Source organism: Epinephelus lanceolatus, chromosome 14 (genome assembly GCF_041903045.1).
Source record: "Epinephelus lanceolatus isolate andai-2023 chromosome 14, ASM4190304v1, whole genome shotgun sequence".
NCBI lineage: Eukaryota > Metazoa > Chordata > Actinopteri > Perciformes > Serranidae > Epinephelus > Epinephelus lanceolatus.
This window is the reverse complement of record NC_135747.1, coordinates 7794651-7812499: the sequence shown is the minus strand read 5'-3', so window position 1 is coordinate 7812499 and position 17849 is coordinate 7794651. Positions and strand designations below refer to the sequence as shown.

At 40.1% G+C, this 17849-nt stretch overlaps 1 protein-coding gene across 18 annotated transcripts in view; it reads right to left on the bottom strand.

Annotated features, from left to right (window-relative positions):
* lrrfip1a (leucine rich repeat (in FLII) interacting protein 1a) overlaps positions 1 to 17849 on the bottom strand; it is a 68569-nt gene that overhangs the window by 27607 nt on the left and 23113 nt on the right. For 12 of the 18 annotated variants that reach the window (XM_078174300.1, XM_078174303.1, XM_078174301.1 and 9 more), the window contains exons 2-7: positions 14601 to 14687; positions 4228 to 4245; positions 3996 to 4067; positions 2216 to 2257; positions 1327 to 1377; positions 1073 to 1108 (exon numbers count right to left, since the gene is read on the bottom strand). In XM_078174300.1, coding sequence (XP_078030426.1) covers positions 1073 to 1108; positions 1327 to 1377; positions 2216 to 2257; positions 3996 to 4067; positions 4228 to 4245; positions 14601 to 14687 — 306 coding nt within the window. The remainder of the gene's footprint in view (positions 1 to 1072; positions 1109 to 1326; positions 1378 to 2215; positions 2258 to 3995; positions 4068 to 4227; positions 4246 to 14600; positions 14688 to 17849) is intronic. The other 6 variants (XM_078174288.1, XM_078174304.1, XM_078174298.1 and 3 more) reach the window with 3 other exon arrangements.

Sequence of the window (17849 nt, the reverse complement as noted above, 5' to 3'; positions counted from 1 at the left end):
ATTTTGAGACAAATCAGAGCCTAAAATAGTGCAGACTATGTTTTGGTTGGATCATGGTAGCTCTATAACACAGTGTTCTTTTTCGTCAAAATCAAATCCAACTGACTCCAAAGTAGGCAATGTTCCTTCACAACAGCAGAAACAAAAACATAACTAAACATGATCGCTCGATAGGATCACACGAAACTGCAACCCAGTCGCCACAAAAAAATATTGCTGTTGTACACGTTTCTGCAAACCACAGAGATGTTACATTTGTATGTTATTATATAATGAATACATTGAAAATGTACATTTAAACAACACTGTGGTTAACATGTATTTAAGTTAAGGCACAAAAACATGCCATGGTTAAAAAAAGATCATGTTTTGGCTTATAATACCTAGTTTTGGGAGCACTATCCCCACCAGAAAAACAGCCAAGGTTCGCTACAAAACACCCACGTGAAGTGTCTAAAAAGCCGCTTTGTTTGATATGAACAGAGGTCTGCAATGGTCTGCTGCTTGGCAGGTGTCCCGCCAAGGTGTCATGCCATCCCCCATCCACTCCACCAGATAACAAAGAAACCTCATATACCACCTCACTTTAGAAATGTTGATATGAATACATTTGAAATGTGCAAAGGTAACATGGTGAGCAGACACGTACAATGCCAACATTTTCTCCTGGTGACTGGGATGGAAACTGAAGTTAATCCGCATTTGTGTATTGTTTCCTATATACTGGTGCAACAAAGTCAAGTCAACAATTACAAATTAAAAAATATAAACGCCAAATACCCTTTCATCTTATATACAATAACCAGAATTTAAACTCATTAAAACCCATTTAATTATTTAGTTAATATAAAAATGAGCCCACATAATTGCTTTCTGTTATAAAACCGATTCTTTTTCCTTCTATATAAACCCCATGTCTTGTTGCATCACAAGGACGAAACAGATGAACTGCATGCTTTGAGGTCTTTGAACCAGCTGTTAGTCAAACAATGACTCATTCACACAACAAATCTTCAAGTAGTAAGTTTAAAAACTCATCCACAGTGTGTCCTTTCAGAATATCAACCCTTACCCCTCCACCATAAGCCCCAACTGCATCAAGATCCGACTGTGCAAAAGACACAACATCAATGTCACCACCAGGTGCAACCACACCTTGTTAAGCTACCGAGGACAGATACACTAACCCCATATAACCAAAGGGTCAAGAGAACAAGGTCCGACTTGGTGAGGCAAAAAGCAAAAAGGTATTTGAAAATCATTGAAAGGAAAAAAAGACGTGTAAAGATAGATTTTTAATGCATGTGCTGTTTGTGTGATACTGACCCTGACACTGCCCCGGCTTCCCACTGACATCCGCTCATCGTCGTCTGAGAGCTGTGTGAGAGAGTGAGAGATTGAAATGGATGGTTAGGGTTTGGAAAATGGTCACCCTGTGATTTACGTAAACTTTGACACTGAACCGTGGATGATGGCAGGACGTGTCCTGCTGCAAAGACACATGGTCCAATTAACAGTATTCATCTAATGTGTTTGTTTTATGAGGGCTTTGTTTTATTAAGATGAGAAATTAAATGTAATTTATAATAACTCCTTTGTTTAAAACCAAAGCCAAAAAAGCAAAGAAAACATGAAGCATTATATCTGAAAATTTCTATGATTTACTTCAGGTCCGTCATACAGCTCATTCTCAAATAAAAAGCTGCTGTATAAAGAAATATTTTCTGCAATAATGCAAAAATCACACAGGCTTTTTGACGAGTAAACCAGCATGACGCTAACTTCCAGGATGGCCTCAAAAAAATAAAAATAAAAATAAATAAATCATCCCTATTTCACTCTAAATAGGCCAGGTAAAAGTATTTTGGGGTAAGGGTGGAATTGCCTGTACTATACAATGTACCTACATGATCAATCCAGCACAGCGATCTCTTTTTCTTGCATTCAGCATAGTTTACTTTTTTCATTTAGGATCTAACTCCAATCACTTCCATAGATCACTACTTGAGTAGTCATGGTCTGTGTATAAACATACGCAAATATTTAAACACACAAACATAAAAACAACATATAAACAAACATAAAGATACTGGATTTCACCCTGTAGTTGTCCAGGATTTACATTTGTATGTATAATGTATAACATTTTGCAAGGGGTGGAGGACAAGATTACAGAAGAAAGGCATGAGATGGAAACAGAGGGAGGGCTACAAACCGTGTGTATCCGTGAAGAACGTGAGTATCTCTCACTGTCCTCCTGGATGAGGGAGGGGAAGGACGCAGATGGAGAAGAGAGGAGGTGAAGGGTGAAAAAGTGGAGAGAGATGTCAAAGTTCAACAAGACAGATGGATGAAGGAGGTAACTGTCGCTTGAGATACAAGAAGACTTTAGAGGTCAGTCTTCCCACTGATTGGGTGGTGACCACTCCAAGAAGAAGTTGCATGTTTTCATTACAGCCCAAAAAAATGTTTGAGTCATTAGCAATCTTTGTTTTAAAGGTCTAGTCTGTAGGATTTAGTGGAAAAAAACTGGTAGAAATGGAATTTAATATAATACGAATGATTTTTTTTTACTGTATAATCACATGAAAATAAGAATCTTTGGGTTTTCTTTACCATATAATGAATCACTTTTATCTGCATAGGGAGCAGGTCGTCTATGAAGACCTTCATGTTCCTATACATAATTATTTAATGTTAAACTGCCTCATTCAGTGTTTTTACTGATAATATAAAAACATAATTCAACTCCCATTAAAAAACTCCTGCCCTGGATCTTAAGTTTTCAGAGAAAAAGGTGAGCACACATTAGCAGGCGCTGAGCGAGTGGCTGTCTGCAACCATCCAATCATAATCAGAAAAGCACTGACTTGTAATGTGAAACTGCTTTGTTCAGTGCCTTAACATTTTAATCTCTTGGTCTTTTTATTTTGGAGATGAAGAGTCCTCTACAGATATTTCGGCTCCCTCCTGAACAATGAACACTGAGGGACTGCTAACTGGGAGTTCAAGCACAGAACACAGGAGAAGTTTCAGCTGGTTGCGATCAGCAATCCTCATCACTAGATGCCACTAAATCCTACAAACTGTTCCTTTAATTTAGTTTTAGGATCATCATCATGATGCCAAGATAGTCATCCATTCAAATGGTATGATATCTGGTGGTGATGAAGGCATGTACACAAAATTGGACACCACATGAAGTGTTAAGTGGTAAGAAAGATTAATATTAGCTAAACAGTAGGACAGTCTGGATCCCTACAATATACACTACTGTATGTAATGTAAGCAAACAATAGGATGCAACGCCTGCTGTTTGGTTCATTTGAATATGTTTGTTCAATGTCTGCATTAAACAAATTTAAATAACTTCTTACTTGCTAGTGAAGTGCACACTTGATCACAATCCAACATGCATGTTGTTAAAATCATCACTCTGAGCCTCTAATCCAGCCAACAAACCCCTGAGACACCCATGCTGCAGTAACACTCTCACCTCAAATTGCAGCATACAGTAAGGTGATTACAACAAAACACACACACACACACACACACACTTCAGTTAGTCAAATTACAAGTCACACACACACATACACTGTAAGCATCCTCACTGCAGTGTCTGAACCTCTGATGGTCTGGGACAATTCAAACTAAGTGACTGAAATGGTAAATTCAACTCAGTAAATCCCATGCAGTCTAACACCAATGGGGCCAGATGGTCAGGCTGATTCAAAGCCAAACGGGCACCCTGCTCCTTTGAATAAGTGGATTATCATTAATGGCCAAGCTTTGATTCTTTATAATCTGTTATTTTCTAAAAAGGCTTAACAGGAATTATCCGGAATTCAAAAGAGAGACTCGGCACACTGCAAAAGCTTCCAACAGACAGAAATAAAAGCTTCGAAATATGTACAGAGGCAAAGAGACACATGCAAAGTATTTAGTAAATGGGAGGTGTTTTTTTTAGTGTTGTTATCACAGCACAGAAACTGTACCATCCATTGTTCAATATCTCCCCATTTGCTGTCCGCTCGGTCATCTAATTTGGTGTCCAAGCCATAATATTTCTAAGAAGAGACAGGAAATGAAGGCAAGAAATAAACAGTTCAGAAAACAGAACACAGATCATAGACTTCCATTATTTTCTTGGCACACGCCTAAGATAATTGCATAACCATGCTTATATCAAATGATGTCCGAGGAGGAAATGAGCAAGAGGAAGCCTACCTTCTGCACCTGAAAGATCTACACACCAACACCGATGAGAGGTAGAGAAAGAAGAAAGGAGGATATCAAACATGAAAACAGGGACAAAAAAAAAAAAAAAAAAAATCAGCTCAAAAATGAGATGTGATAAAGACAGAAATGAAATTAAAACTTCAAAAAAGGCAGACAGCATGCAGAGAAGACATACAGAGGCAGGTTTGTGCTAATGAGAGGTGCTCAGGAATGTTAGGTACCCCGCTGCGCATCAGGACCAATAGTAACTGACCCCAGAAAGTTCACTGGAGATTTGTTGAGGACCTATGAGATGGGGTTAGCAGGAATTTTCCCATGGTTCCTTTAGGTTGGTATCAGTGGCAGAAAGCTGTACCAGTGCCACACTTTGAAGTCTGTGTTCCCATGACTACAGATCTGAGTCTTGTGACAAGCAACTGGCCTCTGACACATCCTGGTACCGAGGAGTTAAAGCACAAATAACAACCACAGAATCCACATTTGTGAAAATTTACACCTTTGCCATTAAATATCTCCTTATGATGATTCTGATGGTGTCACATGAAATGCAAAACTAAAATCATGAAACAAAATCTTTACATGATAAGTGAAATACGCATTATAATTTTCACTGTATTTTACAGTTAAGCATTAAGTTGTAGTAGGAGCATGTTTTTTAGTTATTTTGTTGAGTGCTGCCAATCAACAAAAAGGAACCTGTGAGCTGACTCAGCAAAGATGGGAAATACAATCATAACATATCATATTAATATGAATATTATTAATATTAATTATTATATTACAATATAAACTTTTGGTAGCCTGCTGGTATAATATAATCAATTGCTTTTCAGTCCACTAGATGCACTTTCCTGCCACAAAGAAAATATCTGAATTGAGAGGGAGAAACTGAAAACTTCATCTTATTAGATAAAACAGAGGTTGAAAACGTTTTCCTTTGGAGACATAATTTACGGTTTAAAAAAACGTATTAAATCCCAATATATTGCAATATATTTTATCCCAATACTCAGCATATGGCAATATTTCAATAATAATGAATCATGACTTAAGTATCATGATAGTATTGTATCGCGGATCCTCTGGTGGCCTAACCCCCAGCAGCTCCAAAGAGTTCGGTTGCTCATAACCTGGGTTGGCTGGGGCCCCCTACTTAGTTTAGTAACTTTATTGTCTGCACTATCGCACTACTAATATTGCACTTCCCTATACTATCAGTTTTATTGCACAGACACACGCACACACACACACACACACACACACGTGAGCGCGCGCACGCCCTCACACACACACTATATTGCATTATTTAACAGTTTGATCGAGGTAGAAGGACAGTTTGTATCTATTCAACTTACAGTTTGGTACCCTGTACCTTTTGCCTGAGGGCAACAACTCATATTCGCTGTGAAGGATGTGGTTTGGGTCACCAGCAATTTTGCGGCCTTGCCTCCTCACCGTCTCCTCAAATATCTCCTGGAAAGAGGATGGCGGTGGCATGCCGATAATTTCTCCTGCTCGTCCAATCAAATTCTGGAGTGCTTATCAAACCAAGTTGCGATACCGTATCTGATGATTACAGTATCGCAACTTGGTTTGGTAACTTCTCCATTGCAGCGGCCTAGGTTTTAAAGAAGTAGGTGAGCTACGGCAACTAACCTTTAGCCAGTCAGGCTCAGTGAGGCTGGGTTGATGTTATGTTGTGACAGGGTGTTCATTCATCAGGCTCAACCCACTGTACCCAATTACAATATTACTGTATAACCCTAGTTCCATGAGCACAGGTGGAGCCCTCTACCTAGGGGCCGTGTTGCTCCTACTGCACACCACTCACTGAAGAGAGTGTAGCATGTTGGACACGGGAATCCCCCTCCCTATATGCTGTGGGGTCCACACGTATTCGGGTAGGCACGTCCTGACCGGCTGGCTATGTTTATGCTTTTCTCAGTGTGTGAATACATGCTTGTGGTCAGAGGAGTATTGTCCAGGATTCATACGTCACATGAACTTGACTGTGGATAAAGTGGGCATACAACATCTCTCTGAACATGAAATCAAAACATGGAAACAGCTCATCCTTACAACTCAATCTGGGTGAAAATGTATATATTAAATTTTTGGTATTAGAGAGTATAAATAAAATACAATATGATTTAAGAAAAAATCATAAATCTAAGTGTTCCAATGTGTTTCTTTTGCTTAAAAATATAAAACTGAAACTAAGTTTGCCATAAGAGTTTTATCTTATTTTAGGTGGCCACCATGGAAATATGCAAATTAGGGGTCCTGCTGCATCCAATCCTAAAAATAAGCATTCCAACGTGTTTCTCATGGTCAAAAAACACAAAATAGATACCAAGCTTGCATTTGTAGCTCATTTGGTTCAAAAGTTGTCGCAGAAACGGTTTTTATATATGTACCAAATTTGGTGCTTTTATCACAAAATGAATGCTCGTCTTGATTTTATGAGCTATGCTCCCCCAATATGTTGCATCTCTATAATGATAAAAGTAACATTTTTATTTGTATGCACGATCTAAGCAACTAACTAATGTTAGCTCAAGCGGGTAGCCAACAAACCAGTGGGCTTTAAGAGGTTTTATACATCCAAAGAACATCTATAGCCTAAAAAGAAATAAACTGCTTTGCAACCAGACTTGGTATCAAATTGAAACACACTTTATTTGTCAAAATGTGTAGCCACACTCGGCTTGCAAAAGGACTTGGCGTGTCATTGGGACTCGGCTTTTAATTGAAGTTTGATGGTATTTCTTGTTCAGGCACCTTGTCATCACCAAGCACTCCACTGCACTTCACTCTTCATTACTTAAAAGCTATAGCACACTCCTAATGTAGTGTGAAGTATTCGAATCCAAAATGTTTTTATGGCTGCAATATTGCATGAGATTATCTATTCTATATGTCTTGTGTATTATTCTAAACATACAATGCTAGGATCAGAATCAGAATCAGAAAGAACTTTATTGTCCATTGCAGAACAGTGGAAATTCGTCTTTGACGTGGCTCACAATAAAACACAAGTTAAAAATACGTAAAAGACATAAAAAGACATAAAATACATACCAATACAGTATAGAGCAACACATATAAAGCTAAGAACCCTGAGTCAAACCCAATGATTGAAGGTATCTCAAGAAACCTTGGGATCTGTACAACTTTTTCATGCGTACTGGGAGTTAACTTGTGCAGGGACACTTAAATCCAATCACCTGCTGTTCACTGTATCCTCTCATTTCTGTCAACCTCCCTACAACAGTAGTCTGAGGAATGATGCTAGGAAGGCCTGTTTATCACTGTGTGTCAGTAAGCCCCCAAGATAGTGTGCTATCTTCATTTTTATAACAGATATGGACACATTACTTACAATAAAAAATGGAAATGACAATAAACACATCTGCCCCTCAACTGTAATATCACAACTAGTTTAACTTAAATCAGATCAAATCATTGTCTGCACTCTCTTCACCAGTGAGACAAACACACACACACTCGCTGATATATTTAAAAAAGAGCACTGGAGCCTGTTCCAAAACCTCCACCCAGCAAATCCAGACACTGAAAACACACTCCACCCTTTCTGCTGCACTTTCCATTCCATCGCTTCAGTGCTTTAATCCAGATTTACTACCACTGTCTCCCTTGTATGCTTGCCCAATACATGGATTGGCTGCTTTATAATTTTGGCTTTCAGAAATCGTCTCGCAGCTGACCTCTTTGTCTGCTGCATCAGTTCAGGAACAACAACAGGTTATCAATGGAGGACAGACTCTTGCCCTCTTAATTTATAGTTTCAGATGAAAGGTCACTTAAAAGGTCACACACTGGCGACCTCTGCATTGCAGCAGATGCAGAATTTTGTTTTCATGACTAGACAAAGTGCAGCAAAGTCATCCTTACTCCCAAGCAGGTGAATTGCCGAGGTCAGACTTATTTATAGAATATCTTAGTATGAATGGTGGGGTGATTCATTACTGTCACAAGTACAAGAATGTAAGGAATTGTTTTTACATTATTTCTGCATAACATATCCCTATAGTTCTGTCAATAGTGAAAAAAAAAAGAAACACACCATGTACCCTAAACCAGATAAATTCATGGCAACTTTCTGTGCTACATGAGCTCTGATTTTCAAACTCTCTCTGCAGTGACCTTTGACATCTGATTACAAAAGGTATCATCTATCAAAGAAGTAAATATGCCATTTTCCACTTTTACTGACAGTTGTAAAATGTGAAAATTAAGATGTGCAAGAGCATAATGTGGAAAAAAAGCTCAATGAATAGTGCAGAACAGATCAACAACCGACTGGAGGGATCGCGTCTGCTTACTTATCTCCAATTACGTGTCTGGACACCTAATTAGCAAGTGAGCCAAGGCTCCGTCATAAGTTACACAATCAGCTCACATGTTTGCACCCTTTCTGTTCAACTCACCGAAATTCCCCGCTTGATCGGAGGGGTCCCTGGGCGCCCAGTGAGGGCAGCCCTCAGCCCCCTCCCTGCCAGCCGACGCCCAGCCGTCCTGCTGCCCTCAGGGTACCAGGAAAGGCTGCATCTTTCAGCAGTCAGCAGGTAAAACCACTGCCAGTCATGTAGGCAGGATTATGGAGCACTGAGATTTGAGCTCGGAACAATGGAGGCAACCACACAGTTCTCGTCTGCTGCTATACAGCCAATAATCGACCGTTAAGTCCTGTCTTCAGTGTGTGATACAACGTCCAAAAGTCCCGGCGGTGGTTGTGAGACAAGCGACCCATCGCTCATGTCAACAACACGGTGGTGACAACAACTACTCCACTGGAGGCTGGACCAAGGAACATAACCTGCTAAGCTACTTTAGAACTCGGCTAAAGGGTTTAAGGGACACACAAACATGCACAGACACGCTTACAGCCTGACCAGACCCAGCTTAACAATGACCCTTAATCCAGTGTGTATGACTGGTGTATGTGTGTGTGCACAGAGATTGCTGTTGTTGAGGTTCATCACCTGTGTTTTCATTACTGAATAATTGAGTGCTGCTGGAATGCTGATTATCCCAGTACACCTTAATGGGAAAAGGGTTTGCTGTAATGATAAGCAGCAAATCTCTTTTGTAAAACAGATCAGAGGGATGTAAAGTGAACCTTTTTTTAATGGAAGAGAGAACAGTGTTGGGTAATGGGATGATATATACTGTGAAGAGATAGAAATTTGTCAACCATCAGCGATTTTGCTTTATGGTTTGTAACCAGGGTTGGATATCATTTAAAAGATTACGATAGTATTACCAATACCGGTATCCTTAAAGTGATACGATACAGATGGAGTACTTTATTTGATAGTTGTGTTTTTTTCTACATCATGCAATACCCATCACGTAAATGGGGAGCATTCAGTTTTGTAAGATGCCACCAGACACTACAGGTGTATAGTGTAGCCATACTTTAAAATATTTTGGTAATTCTTCAGCATGCTGAACTACAAACTCCTTCAAATATACCATGATCGACTTCACCACACCTCAGACTGTATAGATTGTAACAGCCGCCAAAATGGGTCCATTGCACACTGCATTAAGTCAAAGAATGCTTGCCGTGTTTGGCCATGAGCAAAACCATACAAATAGTATTTTTATAAAGCCCTATTTGTAACTAAAGTAAAGTAGCTATCCTTTATCCTATTATCTGTGGTTACACTAGTTCATTGTGGGCAATGTACACCCATGAGTGGATTTTCTTTATGTCAGTATTTAATTTACAGTATTTTAAAAATAATGCGACAGAGTACCTTGATTTTTCTAAGTATTTAAATCTTAGGATCAGACGAATACAGTCATTCCCATCTGAGTGTTTTATCTTTTTAACAGGACAGTTCACCCCAAAATAAAAAACAACATGTTCTTCCTCTTACCTGTAGTGCTGTTTATCACTACAGGTACGTTTTGGTGTGAGCTGCTGAGTGTTGAAGATAAAGGCCATAGAGATGTGCGCCTTCTCTCCAGTATAATGGAACTAGATGGTACTCGGCTTGTGGTGGTTAAAGCAACAAAAAATACATTTAAACTCTACAGCAATGTGTCTGCCAAGAAAACATGACCAGGTTACTGAAGATAATCCATCCATTGAAAACCCCACAGACAGGGGCCTCAGCCAGACATTCCCAGTTCACCCTCACTACACGTCTGGGTTTACCAGGTCTGTCCGGCAGCCTCCCCCGCCATCTGATCCAACTCACCATCAGGTGGTGATCAATTGACAGCTCTGCTCCTTTCTTCACCCGAGTGTCCAAGACACACGGCCGCAAATCTGATGATACAACCACAAAGTCGATCATCGATCTTTGGCCTAAGGTGTTCTGGTACCAGGCACACTTATGAACCTCCCTGTGCTCGAACATGGTGTTTGTTATGGCCAATCCATGACTCGCACAGCAGTCCAATAACAAAACACCACTCGGGTTCAGGCCAAGCAGGCCGTTCCTCCCAGTCACCCCCTTTAGGTTTCTCCGTCATTGCCCACGTGATTGTTTAAGTCCCCCAGAAGAACTATGGAGTCCCCAGCCGGCACCCCTGCCAGGACACCACCCAGAGACTCCAAGAAGGCCGGGTACTCCGTACTGCTGTGCGGTGCGTACACACTAACAGTCAGAGACCTTCTCTTCAAGACGAGACAACCCTCTCATTCTTCGCGGAGAACCCCAACATGGCGGCGCTCAGCCAAGGGCTTGTGAGTATCCCCACAACCGCCAAGTGCCTCTCATCGTGGGCAACTCTGGAAAAAGGGAGAGTCCAGCCCCTCTCCAGGAGTTTAGTTCCAGAACCAGTGCTGTGTGTGGAGGTAAGCCCCACTATATCTAGTTGGTACCACTCCACCTCCAGCACCAGCTCCTGGTGGGCCCACAGGGTGGCGGCTCCATGTTACTCATTTGGGCTGAGCCTGACCGGCCACCAGACACTCGCCGGCGAGCTCCCCCACAGGTCTGGCTCCAAAGGGGGGGCCCCAGTGTCCCCATACCGGGCGAGGTACTCGTTCCCCGAATGTGCCGAGTCATTGAGGTCTTTTTGAAGACATCCATAGACCCTATTGTGAGCAGTTTTATGTAGGAATTGTCTTCTATCTACCAAACTACACCTGTCAAACCTATCACCATGGAGAAAGGAAGCCTGTATTGCTGTTGATATTGTTAATATGTATTGCAGCAATATATATAAATATCACAACAAAACATTACACAGACTGTGATAGATGATTTTGTCCATGCTGCCAACCCCTAGCAGAGGACTTATAATTTTTCCCTAACTCCAACAACATAAACACCTTAAGGGTACATAGAAGGCCTGACTTGATCATTTTCAAGGTCATTTAGGTCCAAGGCCTCCAGGGTTACATGCAATTCCCGTTTCAGCAGTCTTAACTTCCAAATCGTCTCTGGACAGAGGAACCTTTAAGAGTTCAGTTTTAACAGGTGAGAGGCAGAAGTCTGTTTGTGTGTATGGGATTACCTCAGGCTAAGAAAAGTGAGCTAGGAAAAGCACAACTCCCCATGGTACAGATCAGAGGTGCTAAACTAGAGACAGAGAAACTCAAGTAACACACCACTGACCTGCAGTACACACACACACTTTTTTTGCTTTGCACCTGTTTCAACACAAATCAGAATGCAGTGCTCGTGCCAACACTGGCAGTGGAGGTAGCAGAGGGTAGAAACCAGAGTTTTAGGGTCTCTTCAGTCTTAGTATAATCAATAATGTGTAAATTTTGCACTAGATGTTGGTTGATCTTTTAGTTATTTGAAATAAAAAGATACCACAAACTTAATACGTCTTTTACACAGCAGCAGGCTCTTCTGTTTGGTGCCCAATCATTTCTGGAGGTAAGCACCCTGTCAGAGCATCAACCACAGTGGCTACTATGTACTGTATGTAGTTATCCAAAGAGGCAGAGCTACACAAAAAGTACCACGATATTACCAACTGAGCATGTGAAATGTTGTCCAAACGTGTGTATATCAGGTGACAGAATGTAAATAACCACTGGATAAACAAGGGTTTTTTCACAACATACAGTAGCAGGTGCAATACTGTGCCTTGGTTTTTCATCTTCAGAACATCTCAACATTTCAACAATTCCAATTAAATGTGTGACTTGAAGTTTCCATTAAAAGTCTTGCAGGATTTTTTCAGTTTGGCCTGAGATAAACTGGAGAAGGTTCAAACCCTTCTTGAAAGATTTATTAGTGAGCCTCTTTGAGGACTTTCATCTCATTGCTTTGGCTGTGTGCTAAAGCTCACAGCAGGAAGCTACACAGTGAGGAAAACATTCACATTTACCAGTCACTTAACCAAGTTTTTACTTGCTTAATATTTCCTAAAACAATGGAGCCTGGTGACTGAAGGGTTGGCCATACCAAAAACAGTAACGATAATGATAACCTCATCAATAACGATGTGAGCATCCACACTGATGAACGATAAAGCTCTGTGAACAGTGATGCCAAGCACACATCGCATGCTTCAGCTCAGTTGGCAGCTTAGGAAATGATTGGTTGTCAGTGTTTTATCGTTCATCAAGTCGTTCTGAAAGTGATACCAATGACATCTTTCACCACTGTCGTTGTCTTCACAGTTGTGGCTTTTAATTTTGTTTTTTTAATTTTTAAAACAATATTTTTACAGTGGGGATGCACCGATTTATCAGGGCACATCAGTACTGGCTGATTTTCACCTTGTTGATGGCCATGGGCCCACTGGCAAATAAGATGACATTCACCGATGGCAGTGGCCGATGTTTTCCCGTTGCATCAATTTAGCAAAAGCTAAAAAGCAGGGCTTCAGAAAAATAGTGTCCTGTCACCTCTGTGACAATAAAACACGTTTCTGGGATGAACAGAGAGGTTCCCCCGGACACTGTCGCGACAAGAGGGTCACTGTAAAATCACTATCATCGCATCGGAACACACCCTATTGCTGCCCTGATAATGCTACATTGTGAACAAGAAATCTCTGTTGAAATCAGCAGAAGGAGAGCTAGTTAGCGTTAACCATTAGCAGCCAGTGGCTGGAGCTAACAGTTAACGGAGGTGGCATCAAGTTACATTATGATGCATTCAAGCTCCATTCAGTAAAAATGAGTATTGAGTGAAGGTAAATTATAACATTCTCATGATTTGAGAAACTTGAATAAATACAACTGTTTGAAGGGGAAATGTGTTGACGTTTTCACAGCAAAATAAAACATTAAAAAGGAAATTGTGACATAAAATATATAGTAAAAATGCTTCTGAAGCAGTTAAATTTGTCTTTTATGTGAAATAAGGTTATTGTTTCATATATGAGTATGAATTTAGGCTTACTCAGTGTAATGAAGGACTGAATGACGTTAAAACTATTTCGTTATTTTTTTTTAAATGAAGATTTCTCTGTTTCCCTGGCACCAAAGAGGAATAAAAAAACAACAAAAACACATCGGTATCAGCCATCAGCTATCGACCAAATTGTTATTTTGAACATCGGTATCAGCCCAGAATTTAAAAATCTGTGCATGTCTTATTTATAGTTATTGTTATAGTTATCATTCCTAATGTGGACAGCCCTTAAGAGGTAAAAATACCTCACCTACTAATCTCACTCACTTTAATATGTTGTTGTATAGTTCGAAGAGTGGCTTTAACACAAACCCACTTTAATCAAGACAGTGTGGGGAACATATGACATCAACCATACTCCCAATGTTTTGCATTGTAATAAGAGATACTTCATGTTCAGATCGACCCTAAGAAGAAATCATTCCATATTTGGGGTCTCTGTTAATATGGAGATTTGCAAATCAACTTTTTGCAGTAATAGTTACTCAAAAGAAATCCACAGGATCCTGGGGAAAAGGTGCTAGCATTTTAGTACAGAATTGATTGATAAGGAGGCAGCTGTTAAAATAGTTCATCCTGAATCAATTTGTACATGACGTGTTTCATTCAATTTTCGAGATTTTTTTCTGCACTTTCTATGAACAATTAGATTGTTAGAAAATCCCCAGCAGTGCTCCTCAGTGCTGCAGTTAATGCAGTCTGTTTCCACCTCTGACCCATGACCCTCGGGATTTAAGAGTCCCAGCTTAACAGTGTAAAGCAGTGTTGACAGGAAATGCTTTAGGTCTGAACTGCCAACAGAGTATGCTCAAGATTGCTGAAAGCCTCTTGTTATTTAGGGTCATGCATTATCAAGCTATGAGGCACACAGGAGCACCTAGTTTGACAAACTTAGTGGATAAAACTCTTTGATCAAACCAACATGAGCCACTAGATCATAGTTAGCCAAACAGTGTCTGTTGTATCAGTTTTAAATGTGAGAGTGTACTGGACTTCTACCTCTTTCTGTTGTCGCTCCAGCTCCTTCATGCGGATCTCTCTGGCTTCTGCCCTGGCTGCCCTCTTTGCTGCCAGCCTGGCCTCGGCCTGAAGGGCAGATAGAGAAAGAAATAGAAACAGAGAGAGAAAATAGAAAAAACGAGAGGTGAGACAGCTTCCCAATTTGCCAGACTAAAGTGGCACACATGTACACATCTATAAATGCTGAACAGGCGTGTGACCAGAGGTCCAATTCCGTGACAGAGTTCTTAATAGACATGTGAAATGTGTGTTTAATCGTTGGGAAGTAAAGGCACCAGAGGTTTCAGCAACTGTCATATCCTAATGAATAATGGACCTTTAAACCAAAAGTGCAGGGGTTTACAGTTATACTGAAGTAATGCTTCTAAAACTTTTGCATGTTAAATCAAACAAGCAAGACTTTACACTGCAGTATATCACAGTAGATTGGATTATCAGTGCTGTAGCAGTGTCTACAGTACAAACACAGAATATCAAGTGTCCTTTAAACTCTGAACAGATGTAGTAGACTGTTTTTAGAAGCATACAATCTTGTGAGAATCTTAGGACCCATTGCAGACATGCAGTTACAATAAAGTGTAAATGTGTGTATGTATTTATATTTCTGTATTTGAAGGCATTTCCTTTGCTCCACTCAGCACTCGGGTAAGAGCAGGGCCTTTTCCTTAAAAGGACCTCTCTCAGAGCATGTACTGTATGAGTGTGCGCCACAGACTGTGTGTGTAAGCATTTCCTTCCTCTAGCTTTGTGGTAGACACTATGTAGTTGCAGTCTGTTCGCCTCTAGGCGGGGTCACTGTAATCCCTCCTACCCTTGCACTAATGCATTTCCCCACTGTCAGTCACCATGACCATGTAACAGGAAGACACAAAGTTTCAAAGGCAAGCATGTTCTCACACACTCTCTCGTACACACACACACTCTTAAAAGATGTTTAGTCATGACTCAGTAGACCCTCTTCACATACATTTAAAATCTTTCTAAATGAACAGCCTTGTCAGGCAAGACAAAAAAATAAAACTGTTCCAGTAATTTTAAAAATCTTCTCTATCTCCAGGACACAAACCAGATGGAAACATTCAACTCTCTTTCTTCCATTTTTACTTCTTCAGACTGATAATGTGTGCAGTTTGCAGCAGTGATTTGGCTGCCTGTCCTCTACTAGAGTTCACTCAGTATTATAGATCTGGTTGCCAGTTAGTCCATGACATTTTATTTTACATTTGCATGCGTGTGTTGTCATATGATTGGCTGTGTTGCTTACCCAAGCAGGCTGATCCTGGCACATCTTATTTTATGATAATTTTAGTTACTTGATGACAGTGTGTGTGTCCCTTGATGCATTATGTGGCATTTCTGCTGTCTGTTTCGGAACTTTCAACTTCATGTGTTGCTGCTGCTGTATGCAGTCATCATATAAAGACATCAATATATTGCAGTGTTGTTCATATAATGATAAGGTTTACACAGTGGATGCATTGCCATGGCTGTCGCTTTTCCCCGTCCATCCTGTGGAGCCTTTCATATTACTGTAATATTGTGCAAAGCCACATCACAGAAGATTGTTATCACAAGCACACCACACCTAACCACACCCAACTGTGATGATGGTTGTTTCAACAACAAACACAAACCTTTCAACCTGCAGAGGTCAGTGTAGCAATGCTTCTTCTCTGTACAGTCAGTGTGTAGATGCTCTTTAAATTATACATGCAGGTTTAAAGTCTGCAGAAGGACTTACACAATGTCCATCTGCCTCTTTGTTTAAATGGAGGAGAAATGGGCGACAGAGGCCTAAAATGTTAGAACAGCAGGCTTGTTGCTGCATCAGTGGAGATGCTTTTTACCCTGAAGCAAGCTGTGTGTACCAAGCACCTCCTCCTAATGGGGAAGCAGGACATTACAAACAAAAGAGAGAATGTTGTCCTCAGTAAACACTGAAATAACTAATCTTGGAAATAATTAAATAAATACTTAAACTGAAACAGTCACAAAAGCTCTTCAAAACAGTCATCTGAGCGATGATGGAGCTATTCCAGAAATAGCCCTTACTGATTGCTGTCCTCCCTGTGGCTCACTCACTGACTCCTTTAATGGCATTTCCTCTGAGTCAATGATTGCCCATTGTCCTTGGGATTCTTAACATTCGTGCCCAGGGCTTTCAGAAAACACAAAAACAAGCTCTTCAGATCCAATCCTGTACCTGTGCTGACGCATCTATACTGAAGCATACACATACAGGCTCTCTCTCTTTTGAAAGCACATTTTATCTTCCCTGAGCCTTGGGGTGACAAAGTTGCAGTGTCAGAGGAGAAACATGACATCAGTGTTTTAGCCTCCAGTAGCATGATTATAGCTCTTGAAAACCTCCACTAACATGGACACTTTGCTCTGATGACGGAGCGCTGGTCTCACTTATTTCATCAAACAAGCTCAGGCGTTAAGGGCTTTTACTCTTTTCTCAATTGTCACTTGTTTACATTAAGTGTACACAACCTTCTTCTGACTTCATTCAAATGAAAGGCATGAGGAAAAATAGACATTTTAGATACAGTTGTTATCAATCACATGGATTTGGAAATGACTGTCAAACATTTTTGCCATTGTTTTTAATTTATTTGTCAGATGGGTGGGTACTACAGTACCACATACAATACAACACAATACAAAAAGTGCCAGAACATGCAGACAATCATATCCTATTGAATTAGACTTTCCTGTGAATAACAGCTTACTTGACACTCTTTGAATTGTGCGGATGCAGTGAACCCCACCCAACAACAGCATGCAGGCTGAAACAAACCTAAGAGCTATTTCCATGTCTATTACTAATCTAGTGTAGCACACTTTGATGTTTGTCTATGGAAGCAAATACGATACTTAAGTATACCTTATATTGGAATTTAAACACCATTGAATTCACAGCATTGAAATGTTTTACTTTAAATGTTATTTACCGTTTTGTTTAATTTACTTTAAACCATGCATTTTTGCTTTGAATTCACCTCTTTGAAATTGAAATAATACATTTTTTGATTTGCAGTTAATTTCAAAAGCATATTTTTTTCAATGTTCACAAATTCAGATCCAAAAATTCATTTTATAGAATCTCACTGATAAGAAAAAAAAAGATTCCCATTGCTCAAATTCTATTGGTCAAAATCAGATCTACCAATTCCAGTCCAAAAAAAATATTTTCCCTGGTAGTCACCTTTGGGTCTCAATTTT